The 17,203-nt window shown below is 38.8% G+C and overlaps 2 protein-coding genes across 7 annotated transcripts in view; one reads left to right on the top strand and one right to left on the bottom strand.

Moving 5' to 3' along the window:
- The window catches only part of PRXL2A (peroxiredoxin like 2A), a 36,599-nt gene extending 19,585 nt beyond the window's left edge, over nucleotides 1-17,014 (bottom strand). The window contains exon 1 of the mRNA XM_085553806.1: nucleotides 16,912-17,014. The gene's annotated coding sequence lies outside the window, so the exon portion shown is untranslated. The remainder of the gene's footprint in view (nucleotides 1-16,911) is intronic.
- DYDC1 (DPY30 domain containing 1) lies at nucleotides 40-17,203 on the top strand. 6 transcript variants are annotated; one of them, XM_015866092.3, is made up of 7 exons: nucleotides 118-158; nucleotides 329-481; nucleotides 594-716; nucleotides 1,253-1,324; nucleotides 2,138-2,230; nucleotides 16,953-17,001; nucleotides 17,088-17,203. In XM_015866092.3, the coding sequence occupies exons 2-6, from the start codon at nucleotides 335-337 to the stop codon at nucleotides 16,959-16,961; spliced, it is 444 nt and encodes a 147-aa protein (XP_015721578.2). In that variant the 5' UTR covers nucleotides 118-158; nucleotides 329-334; the 3' UTR covers nucleotides 16,962-17,001; nucleotides 17,088-17,203. The 6 variants fall into 6 exon arrangements, with proteins under 6 accessions (XP_032301413.2, XP_015721578.2, XP_015721575.2 ...); XM_015866089.2 differs by lacking the exons at nucleotides 16,953-17,001; nucleotides 17,088-17,203 and adding an exon at nucleotides 8,294-8,790; XM_015866090.3 differs by lacking the exons at nucleotides 16,953-17,001; nucleotides 17,088-17,203 and adding an exon at nucleotides 4,425-4,634.

A 17,203-nucleotide genomic window follows, 5' to 3' on the forward strand; every position in this document is an offset into this window, starting at 1 on the left:
CGGCGGAAGCAGACGCAAAATGGCGGCGGCGATGGAAGGGCCGAGAGCGCAACGACAGCGACACCGCCCGGCCGCCTGACGCAGGATCCAGCCGGGAGCGCGGTTGCCCGGTAACGCGGTTGGACGCGCTGTGCGATCGGGCCGGTAGGAGCGAAGCGGTAGGGAACGGGAGACAGCACCGCTACCACCTTCTCATATTAATTGCCTGATGAAATGAGCTCTGATAAAACCACCAACATCACACTGGGGATGTGATGCAGTCAACACTTCCTCGAACTGCTGTCTGAATTCCGATATCGGTGACTAATATCTGTCGGTTTGTCAGTAGGTGAGAATGGAGTCTCAATACCTGAGGAGATGCCTGGGAAGCTGCTTGAAAAAGGGTCTGGCGGAGGTTGTGGAGCGTCGGCCCGCTGACCCAATAGAGTACCTGGCACACTGGATCTACAACTACAAGAAAACACTAGAAGAAGAAAAGAAGGTGGGTCTACCTCGGGCAAAGCATTTCATGTCAGTCTAACTGATGCTGTATAATCTCTCTTTGTGTTTTGTTTCCTTTTTTTTTCATTGATTTCTTGTTACCTCTGAAATAGAGAACGTTGGAAAGGGCCAAACTGGAAAAAGAACGGCAGGCAGCCCTGGAAGAACTTGAAATGTTAAGAAAAATGAAGGAAGAAGAGCTACTGATACAACAGAAACTTGAAGAACAACGGCAGGTTAATAGTTGTTCATAATTATAGTAGCGTGTGATGCTGGGGCAACTTGTAGCTCTCACTACAATATTAGTCATTATCAACATAGAATCATAAGAGAATCAGAATGTTGGAAAGTACCTACAATTGTATTCTGATCTTGAAAGGGAAAAGATAACAAAAAGTGTTTAAACATTGCGTTTTGAAAATATCATTATTTCAAAAGGAATTAGAAAGGACAGTTGAGCAGCTGGGGAGAAAAACTGCTACATGACAAGATGTTACCAAAAATGAAGAGACTAAGCTAAAGAGAAACTAACTAAAGATACGTTAGAAAATTAGATTAGGATAAGTAGACTGTCTTCTGCAGTTAACTATCTTAGCTATTTTTTCCTCCCATAGAATCTATATGGATTAGTCTGTCTATAATAGATGCTGTGCAAAGCTTCAAAGAGCCTAATCCAAAGTATAGGAGATATAAATATTAACTACTAAAGAGCACGAGGAACTGAGTATCAAAAGCATATACGCTATCTTCAGCTGTCTTCTCTTTACAATAGGAACAAGAACGTGAGAGGATGGAACAGCAGAATAAAGAAGAGAACACGCAGGAGCAGCAGAAAGATCCAGAGGTTTAAGCCAAAGCTTAGTCAAGATAAAGAAATATTGTTAATCATCTCTCTTATTCAGATCCAGTCCCTAAATACAGAACACAAGGCAGAAACCTTGAACACAACAAAACAGAAAGCTAACATTAGGGAAGAACGTTTAATGCTTCTTTCCAGCCTAGGTTTTAGACTTGAATTCTCGTCTGTTCTATTGGGTTTCTTTAGCTTTTATTCAGAACAGAGCATAAAGTTATTATAAAATGTAGCTTAAGTTCAGCTTTTTTTTTAATTAATAAAATACTAGAACTTGAACGTGTCTAACATGAATGCTTAGATACTTACATTTTACTGCCTGGCAACGTGAAGCCCATTTGCCACACCTGGAAAAGGAACCAACACTTGGAGGTGGGATGCCTCTTGATTTTGTGGTCTTCCATATAAATACATAGTCATATGATGCTGTTTTGGTAAAACTGATTGATCATTGACACTTAGACGTGAAACATTTCCTAACTTTACTTGGAGCAGAATAGAGATATTTTTAGAGCACTGTGTTGAGATATTGATAGCACATAGCTAGAAGAATGACTGTAAATGTAACAGAAGTATGCACGTTTATAAACTGAAGCAAAAAAGAACCCTGAAACCTTTGTAAAAACAGTCTTTACATGCACAAAGACCCCATTTGCACACTAACACATTTGTGTAGCAAGCATCTGAAGTATTGTCTTTACATTCATACTTAAACTACATTTTCAAAGCATGTTCAAAGTATCCACTGTAGACGATTGCTCATGACACGGAATACTTCTAATTGAAAATGAATTTCCACTACAGGAAGATGAGAAGACAATAGCTGAACTTACAGATAGAGCAGGAGCACCTAATTTGCCCACAGTTGAGGAAGTAGATGAGAGTGGAGTGTCTGAGGTAAGTGTTTGGAAAGAAAAAGGTTACATGGAATTAATGCTCAAACATTTTCTTGCTGACAAATGGAAGACTAAGACTGTTCTAGTTAACCCTATACCGGTTCTTTACTACAATCTGAAGGGATATTATTTGGGCCACAGTCTTCATGCTGTCCTTAGGCTGTACATTCTGAAAGGCTGCTTATGTGGTGCTGAGTGAATAAAGTGCCAAAGATTTAAAATGCCCCTTTATAGTCATGTGTGTTATGAATGGATGTATTAATATTCTCAGACAAGAAGCAGCCTTCCTTCGCCTTTTGAGCAGGTGTCAAACAGGACACAGACTCAATCACAAACACTGTCTTGCTTCTGAATGAAATGACTTACATTATTCTGATTGGTCTGAAGTACATTGTTCATGCAGCAGAACGCAGAGATATCTGAACAATTATTTAATGTAAAAGACCAGGTACCAAGCGCACAGTGCTCAGTGCAGCAAAGACCTGCTAAGAATCAGGTTATCCAAACCCTGTGCCAGCATGACAGTACTTATTCCAAAACTACAACTATCAATCTAAATTGTGATATGCAGCCATCTTCTACACCCCTATTTTTTTATTCACTTTGTGCTTGACAATCCTAGTACATGAGAGGGTATAAATCAACTGTCATTGACTGTAAAGCATGGCAGTACATTAAACAGATGATGCTGCTTTATGCACATCACTGGAGATAAATATCAGTGTGTTTAGCTTTTTTCAGCTATGATATTCTAGGTAGTGTGACTTGGAATTTGGCTGGACTGGTTTTAGTACTGAAGCTGAGCCCTTTTTCCTTTGTTAGCCTCAGTCATTTGCTCACTTGTTTTCTGATACTGGTAGTATAATCCCAGCTCAGAACTGAAATTTGTGGTATTAGCACACTTTTGCTTTAGTAACAACCTGTTTTATAAAAGCCCTGCAAATACATTTGTGAATGTATTTATGACTAGGGCCAAGTTTCCTCAATTATTTGGATTTTGCCAAGTGGTAAATGTGACAGGATCTCAAGGCCTTGCTTAGTCCTGTTTTTTATTATCATTTTCTGGCAACCGAGTATTAAAAGCCATATATGAGGCTCTGGGTGTATTTTACACATCCTTAATGAAATGAATTGCAAAACCAGAAGTGCAAATGAATCAAAGTGTGCCCCGGTGGCGCAGTGGTAGGAATGCGGCCTTGCAACATCAGGGCCCGGGGTTCGAATCCCCCCTGTGGCGCAAGTGGTAGAAGTGCCGCTCTGCAGCACAGAGGCTCGAATCCCGGGAGTTGGACTCGATGATCTCTAAGGTCCCTTCCAACCCACACGAGACTATTACTATTACTATTGAACCATAGAATGGCTTGAGTTGGAAGGAACCTTAAAACTAGTTTAAACAACCCTGCCACAGGTGTAGTACTGCAGATTACGCCTACAAGGGCAGAGTAGAGGGGGACAGTAATCTCCTCCACCCTCATTCCTCTTTCAATGCAGCTCATGACACATTTGGCCTTCTGATCAGCAAACAGACTGGTCCCAAGATGAACCTCTGGGGTCCTCCACTTGTACAGAGAACGGTCAACCACAATCTTCTGCCGGTGGCCAGCTGACCAAATCCTTATCCACTGAACAGTCCACTGATCCATTTCATATCTTTCCCATTTAGAGACAGGAATGTGATGTAGGACCATATCAAAGGCCTTGCAGCAGTCCAGGTGTATGACGTATCTATTACCTTTCCTTTATCCGCTTGTCATAGAAGGCCACCAGACGGGTGAGGCACAATCTGCCCCTGGTGAAGTCACGCTGACTGTCTCAAATTACCTTCACGTATGTCTTCCACATCACCCACAAAGATTTCATGCCTAACGTTGTTTAAAGTTGGATTACATAAACCCTTTCATGATGTCATCGCAGGTTTTGCAGTGCTACAATTTTCATATGAAATCACAAATTAAGATCAATAAAAAGAAACTATAATCACCTTTAGCATTGAAACTATTCTGTTCTCGGAGTCATATCACATCATCCAAACTTACTGGATCTTAGATCAAGTCTGCTGATAAAACTTTGTCATATTTAACTGAATGGAAGGATACATATTTCTATTTATGAACAGACTCATCTACCATACGTGATTTTTCCTTCTTTGTACAATGTAAATGCTAACAATTGATATATATATATTTTGTCTTTAGACTGCAACTGATTGATTTAACACCAGAGTTTGAACAAGAAATTTCCAGCTGATCTGAAAGCAGTAAAAATAAATTCTACACGTTACCAGCTGACCCTGAAGGGCAATGCATTAATCTGTGTACTTGATATAGAGAACTGATTACATATATACCTGTTATTTTGGTTTCTTTGCTTTCTGGGTGTTCCTATAAAGCCTGTTAATTTTGGCATGCTGTGCTTCCTTTCTGTTCTTTAACCACAGTAGCTGGCATGGCTGACCTGGAGGAAGGAAACTGGAAATGGGATAAAAGAAATAAATGTATTTTTCGTTGATTACCTGTTGATTCTTGAAGTGGAAAATATATATATATATATATATATATATATATATATATATATATATATGACCATCTGCTTTCAAGCCCCTGCTACAGCATGCAGGGTTGCCAACCAGCAGAACAGGCTGCCCAGAGCCACATCCAGCCTGGCCTTGGATGCCTCCATGGATGGGGCATCCACAGCCTCCTTGGGCAACCTGTTCCAGCGTGTCACCACCCTCTGGGTGAAAAACTTCCTCCTAAGATCTCAGTTTAAGGGTCTAAGTTTGAAACCATTCCCCCTTGTCTTAACACCATCCACCCTCATAAACAGCTCCCCTTCCTGTTCATATGCTCCCTTCACATATTGGAAGGATGTAGTACAAAGCTGTACTAGAAGATGTCAGTCCATCAGAAACCATGAGGTACTTGTTATGACTCCAGTTGTTTGCTCTACAGTTTAAAACCTTCACTGATTACTGTGCGATTGCAGGTGAGCTACAAGCACCAGCACATTCATTCTGTTCAGTCAATTCTTAAAATAATCTCTCCTGCATTTGCATGTTAACAAACTGTGTCAATTATCTGTACTAAAGATCATTAAATTAATCTAATTAAAGTATATTATTAACGAATACACAACAGCTTCTTGTGCCAGTCTTGAATGGACTAATGGGATAAAGAGATGAAGGTTTTCATTTGAAGCTGTATTTATACTGCAGTCCTTTTATTTAGCTATGTTTACCAGACAAACTTCAGCCTTCACATATATAATTAGGCAACACGTTTAAGTTCTAAGACATGATTTTAAACACTCCAGTAAGTACTTCTCATCACCTATTCCAACAAGTTACCTATATTTCCATAAGGTTTGCATCCTCATTCCATTTTGCTAAGTGTCCACTAGAGTGCATCCTAAAAAAAAGTAACAGTGGTTGCATCAGATACAAACCCTTCCTCATTTTGTTTCAGCTCTTTTTAGCTGCCTTTTCTTGTCGACTTTGAGTTGCTTTTTCTCGTTCTCTTCCTAGATACAAACTTGAGTTTCCCAACAGAAGGTTTTACCAGAAAATTCCTTTAATGACTATCAAAACTCAGTGGCAGATTCTAGCTTACCCATTCTTTTGCTGTAGTATTCATCTGACGGTATATAAAGACATAAAGTATCCAGATATCATTTGAAGGAATTCCAGTCCTCCCTAATTTGACACGCACAGTTGTAGTGCTCAGTTTGCCTCTCGTAGCTTTACAAGAACTCTTCTCTTAGATATAGGAGCAGTTTGTGTCAGAGCTGTAGGTGCAAAACAGCTGTAGGTAATGGAAACATCACTGTTGTTCACAACTAAGATAATTTGGCATCTGAGTCTGGAAGTAAATGAAGACAGCTTAAAGCTGTTACCTTCTCCTGCTGATCTCTATCATTGGACAGGTTCAGAACAATGGAGAAGGCACTATTTCATCTTTATTACAGGTTATGTGACAGTTCAACCCTTGCATACTATCTAAAAAATACCCCAACAAAATGCAATTACCTAATGGGAGTTAATGGACAGTTTGCTTTTCCACTAAAAACACTTATGTGAAAAGGATAAGATGGAATTCAGAGGTAGAAGACAGGAAGCGTTGCTGAAAATATTAAATACTGGCAGAAAACTTCTGGATTTATAGTTTTCCTTCAGAACAGGAGCAGACTTGCTTAGGTTATTATAAGACCCCAAGCACAGACCCTCCAGAGAACGTGCTGATAGTGACATGCCCAATCACAGCTGTTCTCATTCCAGCAATACTGGAGCATAAGGATGAAAACAGATATGAAGCCCAAAATAGGACAAAATGAATCAGTTTAACTACCAGTCGGTTCACAAAGAGGCTCTGCAATGTGAAAAATACTTCTCTTGGGAGGAGAAATACACATTGCAGCAAGCACATTTTTATGCTATCATTTAAAAGAGTAGGTTTTATTAAGCATGAAGTCCCTTACAGTGGTGATTCTTATTCATAGCCGAAAGAAACATTTTTCTGTAAGCAAAAGCTGTACACAGTGACTTGCTAATGGCAGTGAGAGTTGGATGAATTAGTCCAGATTAACAGTAAAATTGATTTCCTTGGGACTTTGCTAAGACAGTTACATGTATTTAAAGCCAGCTATTATTTGCTTTACTTCTTGGAAGTTGTTCCTGTTCTTGGGTTAGATAAAAAGCAGTTTTGTCTATCAGCTACAGCTAGAAGAGAGACTAATCCTGCTTTTTGCTGATAAGGCCCAAAGTACATTATAAAATACCCTGTTAGATTTTGGTTTACTTACTAGATTTCATTGGTTTGTGGCATAGCCATTATAAATGTTCATGAAATCTTTGAGCTTTACACTTGTGCGTTTCCATTGAAATGAAGGTAAAAACTAGACTGTCATAAACATTTATATGGCTATTATGGGGCTAACAGTGGTGGAAAAAAAGGCAAGATTAGAGGGAAAAAGTCATTCAATTGAGCTGTCACTGCATAGGAAACTTTTAAAGCAGAGGACTCTGATTCACAGGATTAGGGGTTACTACCTTAAACAACAGTGTATACCATAGATCTGAATTGCTGGTGTTGATACCAAGTTTTCTTTCAAGTACTTCATTCCAGAAGAGGCTTTGTCATGAAAAATGATGTCCATTAAGGAGACTCTGAGTGCTTCCAATTTAGCTTCATATGTAGGGCACCCAAAGCCAATGGCTGTTTCAGGAACAATTTGAGACCACTAGTTTGTCAGATTACTCTGATTTGCTCAAAATGAATTAAATTTGACTGTTTGAATGAGAGTTAATTGAAGGCAAGGTTCAAAAAAACCCAAAGTGTCTTAGTGAAGCCATTTTATTATTAATACCAAGAGTAGCTGTATTACTACAGGAAAGTTAAGCATCAGGGAAGTGCTGATGTTACAAGTAGAAAAGGCTCACCGCTGCTGTCTTGGTAGTTAATCGTAAACAAGCTGTTATTTATTAAAAGATTGTATGGATGTTTCCGTACTGACAGACAACCACATACTACACTAACAAGTCAAAACCCTTCCTCCCCATTGTTTTGCATCTGGTATATGTTAAAATCCCAGCTGTACTTCAAAACCTACATGAAGCCTGAGTCTGCCTTAGAATGAACACAGTTAGGAATATCATAACCAAACTCACCTCAATTATTGTAACCTCCCTGAAGGCTATTAAGAAGTTTTAAGAGTCCGTCCACAAACTCACCAAGGAGATTTTGCCACTTCTTGAGGAGTCACTCTTGGGTCTAATAAGAGGATATACTGTTAAGACATTTTTTCCATTTAATTTTGGCAAAGCAATAGTGAAAAATAGTGTATTTTAGTTGAATGCAAAGCCCGCTGGTGTTTGAGTTGAGCAAAACTGGTTTTGGACAAAGTAAATGATTTCAGTGAGTGGTTTGTACACAAATGCAACATCATCTTGCAGATTCTAGATGATGTTCACTTCTTTTCTGAAGGAGGAGGAATTGTGTCTAAACTCAATCAAGTTATCTTAATTAGTTTGCCTTTTTTTTTTTTTTTTTTTCCTCCTTTCTTGGTGCAGAGAGAAAGTGACCCACTTGATTCTCCCTGAAACTTCTGCAGCAATCAGTAAGAGGATTGATCTCTACCTGCATAAGCATAAGCTCTGAGAGCTCATCTCTTATTTACTCAACTTGTAACGCACTTAAAACAGCTGATTCAAACTACTTGTAGGGAAAGATCCTGCAGAAGGAAGAGGATTCATTATGCTGAAAAGGGTGGGGGAGAGAGGGAACATTGCAATAAATGATAGCTGAGGCAGCAGCAGGGCACTGCAGCTCCCCTTCGCTCAGTTTCAAGTCGCATTCCTGGGAGTGTGTTGGGCTTCTCCAATCATTCTGCTTGGTTTCTACCCCACCTCCTGACTGTACTTTCTTCTAGAAATGACTGGCTGCACGCAGACACACCTGTATTTGGTTCATTGTTATCTTGAGCAATTTTGGTTTTGCCACTGATGTGTTTAGAAGATAAGTTTAAAAAATGCTATTTACCTAACTGATAATTGTAACCCTGGAGACAGGATTTGCTGTTTGTTTCGTTGTAAACTTAGCTGCACTGAAAAGCTACCCTTAGGCACTGACAGCTGAAAATTTCTGGAGCTGGGATTGCTGTGAAGCTCTGAGGCAGCTGTTCTTCAACATTTTTCAGTGTTTGTATGTGTCTACATAAGCACAGCCTATAGGAAAAAACACATTATTTTTCTCTCTTGGGCTACAGTTAAGTTGTTGCAATACTTTAAAACTACACAGGCAGGTTTCTTAACAAAAATACTATGATAAGCAATTGCCCTTCTACTCTCTTGATAGAGCTTGTTTATATAGACACTGATTTCTTAATATGTTTAGAAATAAGTTTCTACCATTTTTCAGGCCTACGCCATTGTTAACTTAGGCACATATTCCCCTTACCTTTCTTATGCGCATCTTTTAAGGGTTTTTGTTTGTGAAATTCAATGTATTTACACAATATATGCATTTGTTTCAGAATTTGTCCAAGTGTTGCATAATAGAAAAAGAAAACCAACCAACCAGCAAAGGAGAGTACAAACATATCGGTATATTATTACATATTTGGTCTGACTGCGGACCCACAGCATAGCACTGTTTCCCATTATTTGCTACAGATTCTTTCTATGTCAACACAGCACCTACAACTGTTGTCCTGCTGTTCTCAGCATATAGAAGCTCTTGCACCTGGGGCCAACACACCAGTATTATTTCCCATACTTCCTATCGTAAAAAGAACATCTAACTCTTAAAACAACTAAAGATCAGTTGACTGGCCTATATTATGCTTTGCATAGGAAGACAAGAAACTTCTTGATATAACATTTTATTATTCCGGTTTTGTAGACTGCAAAAGTCCTTCCGTTTTGAATAGGTTCAAATACTTGTGAATTTGAAATCTGGAAGTTAACTTCTTATTCTAGTTCCATTCTTTCTAGAGAATATTTATTTTCTGTGGAGATCGGCTCCGTGCTTACTGAAGTTACTGGCAGGGCTCACACTAGAGTCCTAGTAAAACATTTATGCCATTTGTGGGAATCTATGCATGTGCCTTAAAAATAATTACACACTGCAATCTCTTTGCTGACCTCGCGTCTAAGGATTCACAGAAGCCCAGAAACACTACTTTGTGCTACTGCAGGTGGGGAGAGGTGATGAAATAGAACTGATCATCCAGCATCTGAATACTTCATGCTTCGACCATTGTTATTGGAATGCTAAGGCATACACAGCAATCTGAAATGGTGAATAGAGATGAACTGGAGACATGGTGCTTGTTTCATTAATAGCTTTTAGTTCCAGAGGTAAAAACAAAAGAACACCTTAGAGGAGTTGATTTATGGTAGGTGCTACTTCAGTATTTTGAAAAGAAAGTACCTTGTGCCTAGGAGACAGAATTAATGACTTTATTATTATTATAATTTAGGAAATTAAGCACCTCTAGAACAAATCCATCCATAGTAAGAATTAGAAAGGGTAGAAAGTGAAGGAATGAGAAAATATTAGAGTAGAATAAGAAGCAGATACACCAAAAAAGAGCACTTGTTTAACCTTGCAAATATCTACCCATGTAGGGTAGCGTTCAGGATGTAAGAGAGTAGCTGCTTCTTTAGCCCTTCTCTGATTCTGCCTAGTAGAACTACAGGCTTCAGCTTCCCTTAAAAGGACCAAAACAAGTTAACTTCCTTGAGAAGATCTAACGTCAGTCACATTGAGCAATAACATTTTGCAAAGAGCCTAAGCTGAGGACTCAATCAAAAAAGAAACAACGAACGAACACTCCTAACCCTAGAATTTGTAGTCAGACTAAATCATGAATAATGATACTAGGTCACATTGGGGTTCACTTTTGTTTGTTTTATTACTTATAGTATGGTTTGATACAAAAGGAACAACACTGTAATGTAAAAAATCCCTAAACAAAGTAAAGACCTAGGCTGCTGCAGATGATGATATACTCAAACAAAACAGCCACAGACACCAAAACAAAAGAAAGAGTTTGCTTACCCTTACAAGGCCTTAAGTAGGCAAGGATCTCCAGGAAGAAACCTTTGCCTCCCCCCTTCTAACCATTAAATGAGGTCTGTGAGGGGTGGATCCTGGCTCCAGCCCTTGCAGTCACTCAGCTGCATTGCGTGCACCTGAGCTCCCCTGGGTTGGCCCTGCCTTCCTACAGGGTGCTCCATCACTGCTTCAGGCTGTGACTCAGCATTTCCACTACAGCAGGAAAGGTGTGACGTTCTTAATCCTGACATTCCCCTTCATTAAAAACATTCCTATTGTTAAGGGTCACCTCACAATTCCCACTTTAGTTTTTAGGTAGACTTAGTGCCATTTGGCAGAAGGTTAAATATTTGCTCATACAGAAAGACAAAACTGTTATGCATCTCGAAGGAGTGTCTGGGCAGACACAGAGGACATACAGAGTAAGAAACCAGTCCATACATGCTCTTTAACAACCAATCGTTTTGAAAGGATCAGTAAAAGATTATCTTTTTTTTTTTTTTTTTTAAATTGTTTTTATACTTCCCAACTTCGATAATTTTATGTTTGTCTTTTTAAACATTCCTTTCCAGAAGGCTGTTATTTGCATTTCATTCTCATGATATGCATTCAGTTGCAAAAACAATGGCATGGAGAATATGACTCTGTTGAGTGCTCGGCATAACTGTAATTTAGTGCCTAATTATTCTAAACACCTGCAACTCACACATGTCATTTCAGCATGTGTTCATGATTAGGTGCTTTCAAGCAGCCTGTGATGTCAAAACACTTGTGTCAAAGTGAAAACAAAGGAAAAAAATTCTTCATGCTGTAGAAAAAAACCCGCGAATGTATGTAATTACATCAATGTGAATATAAAAAAAAAAAAAAGATGAATATAAAAAAAGAGACCTTTTACCTCTTTTCTTTCTGGTTGGCTATGGAAAGATTTTTAGCCTCATAATAGTATTAATTTTTGGAAGCAATAATGGGGGGAGGAGGCTGATCTCGCCTTGTGGATACTGTGAGCTTTTGCCCCAGAGTTTCATCTCCATGATGTATTTCAAAGCTAATGAAAAAATTCCAGCCAGCCTTTGTGGAACATGATTTAAAATGTCAATAACGCACTGTGAAAAAATCATTGCTTTAATTTTTATTTATAAAATCTGACTGTATTGAAAAAAAAAATATCATCCTGAGTCTTAGTTTCAGGGCAGAGGGTTTGTAAAACTCTGAGAAGCAAAATAAACAACATGACAACTATGTCTAGAAACCTGACAATCTTTTTGGTGGTATTGAATGTTTCCATTCTATATTCTGTCTACAAACAGGAATATGTAGAAGTATTCATCGGCATCAGTTACTGTTTGCATTTTTGCTGGGTACCATTTATGCCCCTGCGCTGATTGATGCCACATGCCCTTCATCCATTATCTATCTGGTTAAGTAGGCATCTAGGCATGTTTTGGCTGTGTTTTATTTAAGACTTGTTTATTTGCAACTGCTAAATGACTAGGTGTGGTGAAATCTTTCAGACATAGATGAAAGATAATGATGTTTGTTGTTTGCTAATATATTTGCCCAGCTCAAGTATGTGAAAATAGTACTTGAATGGCAACCTAGCTGAACCAACTTTGGTGACAAGGTCAGGCTGAGTGGGTTTCTGAAATACATGACCAGTGAGGTTGTATACTCAGGAGTTTCCTGCACATCTCAGGGCACTTGTAGCTCTTTTGAGCTCCATTGCAATGATGATGGCAGCATCCTTCTATATTATATTGGCCCACAAAGTCAGAGGTAGATACCGATGGTATGGCAGTAGAGGTTGAACCTTCCCACCAATACCCCATTGCATTTTGTTGCCGTGTGACAGATGGCAGCAGAAGGGCAATCTGACAAAGTCATCTGACATGGAAGTGCACATGAAGCAGAGATGTATCATTAAATTACTCCATGCAGAAAAAAAATGGCACACTGACATTCTTTGGCACCTTCTGGATGCTTCTGGAGACCAAACAGTGGATATGAGCATGGTAAGGCAGTGTGTGGTGCATTTCAGCAGTGGTGACAGGGGGTCACCTACGCCAGTGCAGATTTTTACACATGTGGCATGTAAATCTTGTTCATCCCTAGCAAAAATGCCTAGCTAATGGCGGTGACTATGTTAGAAAATAGTGTTTTGTAGCTGAGAATGTGCTCTCTCAAATAGTGTTATTGTGCCCTTTGTATCTGTTCTGATTTCCTTGGAAATAAATAGGAGACATTACTTCCAGAGTGGCTTATGTAATACACGTCAAGGCAGTGAAGAAACAACTTTAATGTGATCCTTAGGAAATAACTGAAGTTACCTTGATGACTAAATTTTGCTTTCATTAAAGCTAAATGCAATCTTGATTCTAATTTCATTGGGAGCGTTATTTCCTCAGACCTGTCCCACAAGGCAGAATTTAATAGTCCTTTATTTTCTGTTTTCTTTGTGTTAAATTCAATAAATTAACCCATTAGTTGTTGAAATTATACCCTGGACAGGACTGAAAAAAAAAAGTTCAATTACAAATGGTCTCCCTTTTACCCTACAGAAAGCATCTACGTATCCTACGTTTTTTCAGTTGTCACGGTCAGTTGTTTGGTTTGGGTGACTGTCATCCGACATGAAACAGAGCCCAACCCTTAATTTTTGTTGCACGGGGTGTGATCATACATTGGACAGACACAAAGCTACAGTTCCTCTCTGAGTAAATAGTTAGGACTCCCTGTTGTTAATTGCATGGCTAATCACCTGTCCAGACTAAATCCCACTACGGTCATAGATATGTATCTCAAAAACAATTTGGCTAGGGAAACAGCTGCAGCTTGGCATCTGTACAATCTTCTGCATTTACATGTCTAGTGACATTATTAGTGTATATATGTCAACCATTAGTATTTCCTCAGTACTTTAGGGAATAGACTGATGCACTCAGTTAGCCCTTACCCAAGAGTTTTTGCAGTGGAGGTTCATAGGTGTTTACAGAACAGGTGGTCTTCGGACTTTGAAACAAATATTGACTCTAGTACACGAAGTCATGTTGCAGAAACCTATCTGCAGGAACACAGTTGTGGAATCCATTCTGGCTTCCTGACAAGGAACATTAGGTTAAACTCAGACACTTTTAACTTATTCTGGCTAAATACTGCCAGAAAATACTTCTGTTTCTTTTGATATAGGACTCCTTCATCATTTACGCTTGATCACTCTGGAAGTAATATCTCCTATTCATTTCTGTGGAAAATACAACACATGCAAAGAGCACATTAACATTATTTGAGAGAGCAAACTCTCAACTACAAAACATTGTTTTTCAAAATAGTCACCACTATTAGCAATGCATTTTCACAAGTGATGAGCAAGAGCCTGCATGCTGCACTCTTAAAATTATCTGTATGGCCATCTGGGATGTGACTTGTCTTTCACTTTGCTGTCACCGCTGCTGAAACGCAACACCTCACCGTGCTCACATTCACTGTTTGGTCTCTATAAATGTTCAGCAAGCACTGATGAATGTGAGCAGATGTAATTTTTTTTTTTTTCTGCTTGGAGAAACACAATTGTGTGCCTTTTCTTCATATGCACTTGCATGCCGGATGCCATTTTGTCAGGCTGCTTTTCTGCTGCTGTGTGTCATGCAGCAACAAATATTGGTGAGAAGTTTCAACCTCTACTGCCATACAACCAACATACGTTGGTGGGCCAACATAAAATAGGAGGCATTACTTTTGGAGCAGCCTTCATATATAGTAACACTGCACTGAGGAACCTGCTAAAGCATGCTCTGCTTTGGGAAGAGGATTGTATTAGAAACTTCAACTGTTCTGTGAATCAGGGTTGTATCAGAGTAGAGAATTTGAGGTCAAAGAGGTCTGAAGAAGGAATATATGGAGCAGGTAGAAAATTCTTTCCTTTGCTATTTGTTGTGGAAGAACCTGGAAAGCCTTATTAGAGCACAGAGAGGAATGCAGATGTGAGATGTTGTAGAGAATGACTGATAAATTAAAGCAGCTTTGGGCTACGATAGATAAAATGAACACTAACAAATTGCTGTAACTGGCATTGATATTCACAAAGAAGAAGAAAACTCAATGAGATAATAGCTGAATTGCTTATACTGATGTGCAGAGGTGACAAGAGATCCCGTGTTCTACTGTGTAAAAAGGAGGTGATAAACACCCAAATCAGAACACAGGTTGCCTCCTATTCTTCTATAGTAACCATCTGTGTTTTTTCTGTCCAATAATATTTGACTTTGTCCTGAATGTCCATGGGCCAGTGAAATTCTACACCTGCATGTCTGAGAGGCCTTGAACAACATTCATTTTCAGAAAGTAATAGACAGAGGTGGGAGTTTTGAAGCAGGTGTGAGTTCTGTGCTGAGATCCTGCTATACCAGCTCTACTGCTCTGCTTGTTGTTTTTCATGGAGAAGAAATAAACCCAAATAAACAAATCTTCCATATGCTAGCTCTGAAAACAAAACACCCACCTCCCTCAGTGCAAACATACTGAACAACTCAAGTATTTTCACCTACAAATAAAAGGCCCTCAGAGTCATCCCAGTGAGCTGCTTTTGCAATTTAGAGCATGTTTCTATGAGGAAAAGAAGATGGACTGCCGTAACTTATTGAAAATGCACCATTTGTATTTTAAGAACTACTCCTTGTTAACAGCACTGATAAAATTAGCATTGGAGTTCTTTACTCATAGGGTTGGAAAACTCTTCTTTCTACATATCCCATGTAAGTTCCTTGCATAATTTTGTCAAGTGAGAGCAAAATGGCAAGATGAGAAACTGACACTGTTAGCTTGTTAGACAGGTAATTTTAGTACAGGAGTATCTGATGATAAAGTTAAGAGAACAAAAGTACTTGGAAGAACACTTTAAGTGGGCTCTATTTGCATGAGTGAAGTATTTCTGTGTATTTTTAAATCTAAGTGTGGTTGGATCCTTTAATGATCCTGGAATGTTATTTATGAAGTCTATGCCCTCAATAAATCAATTTGTTTTTCTACGCTTTCGAAAGCTGTGGTGAGAGAACTAAATTACAGACTTTAAGGAATGGTATTACCATGACTGATTCTAATAATGTGGAAGATCTTCTGAGTCCTTGATATGGTTTCCTCATAACTCAAAAGAAGTCACTTCAAAGTGACTGCTGCAATGAAGCAGTGTGAGCGAATGGAGTCTAAACATGTATTGCTTCCAGAGAAAATATGGTTCTTTAGTAGGTGAAGTGAGGATGCCTAGATCTGGAGGATCTTCCTTCTTCTTCTGCAGTCGTAGTTTTACATGTAAGCTATTTGACTCAAGCTCATTTGATTTCATTTCTATGGAATATAATACATCCATTTAGGCTCTGTTCTCAGAGGTTTATAATGAAAATAAGACATTGGTAAAAAAGTGTAAGGAGAAAGTAAGGAGTAAAAAGAGTAAGTAAAATGGAAAAAGAAAGAAGAAAGGGAACACATCTTAAACAAACAAAAGAATATAAGCAAGGCAAAGAGAAGGGGGGCTATGAGGGGTGGAGGAGAAAAGCTGATAAGGGCATGAAAGAGGAAGGCAAGCAAATGAAGTGAACTGATGAGCCTATGTCATTGATAGTTCTAGGGTCAAAGCAATTAATCAGTCATATCTACCTAGAGAATCAGCAGCATCAATTGTAGTCAGCTGTAATTTTCTAAGTTAAATCTTGTTCACTTATCTCCCAGGCTTTCTCAAGGCTGCAGTAAAACCACGCATGCCTTCTCACAGGTGACAAATGTTACATGGATCTAGGAAGTAGTTAGAGGAGAAGTAGTTTCGCTGAACTGCTACAAATAAAAGTAACAAGAGTGTGGAATGATACCAGATAGAAAGCATCTTAAAATGAGCAGGAAGAGCTGCCTTGCTATTCCAGTGGTTCTTGATAACATGAATAAATATGTACAGCAATACAGAGGACAGTGCTATTTTTGCCTTTGTTTTCCTATCTCTATCCTCATTTCATAGCACTGAAGTTACACAGCTTGAGAAAATTCTGCCATTAGATCTTCTGAGTAAATGTCATGAAATATAGTTTAAAGATAATGCAATGATGAGCCATATAGGATTTATGAAGAGATCTGCAGAGAAACTCACTGTGTTAGAGCTTGGCACCACAAAACTGTTGTCTATTGCAGGACAATTAAAAGAAACGTTGGAAGCCACTTGCACTGGTAGCATTGATCGGTGAGTCTCTATCTGTAAAATGCAATGGGGAAAAATGCTTATATCCATCTTTTGTTTACTATAAACTTTTTTTTTTTTTTCCATAGGCAGAAGATCTGTGCCAAAACTGTCTGATGTTAGAGCTCTATCTTAGCTTTTCACAAATATTTATCAAGTCAAATTGTCTGGGAAGTGAAGCCAAATTAAACATTACCTAACCCTA

This window comes from Coturnix japonica, chromosome 8, assembly GCF_054131305.1.
Source record: "Coturnix japonica strain WE chromosome 8, WE-NBRP24, whole genome shotgun sequence".
Lineage (NCBI taxonomy): Eukaryota > Metazoa > Chordata > Aves > Galliformes > Phasianidae > Coturnix > Coturnix japonica.

Excerpts from the sequence above, each read along its gene's own strand:
- DYDC1 (XM_032445522.2), top strand. The coding sequence starts at position 335 with ATGGAGTCTCAATACCTGAGGAGATGCCTGGGAAGCTGCTTGAAAAAG. Across the intron at positions 717-1,252 it reads AACTTGAAGAACAACGGCAG|GAACAAGAACGTGAGAGGAT; the intron begins GTTAATAGTTGT and ends TCTTTACAATAG. Across the intron at positions 1,325-2,137 it reads AGCAGCAGAAAGATCCAGAG|GAAGATGAGAAGACAATAGC; the intron begins GTTTAAGCCAAA and ends TTTCCACTACAG.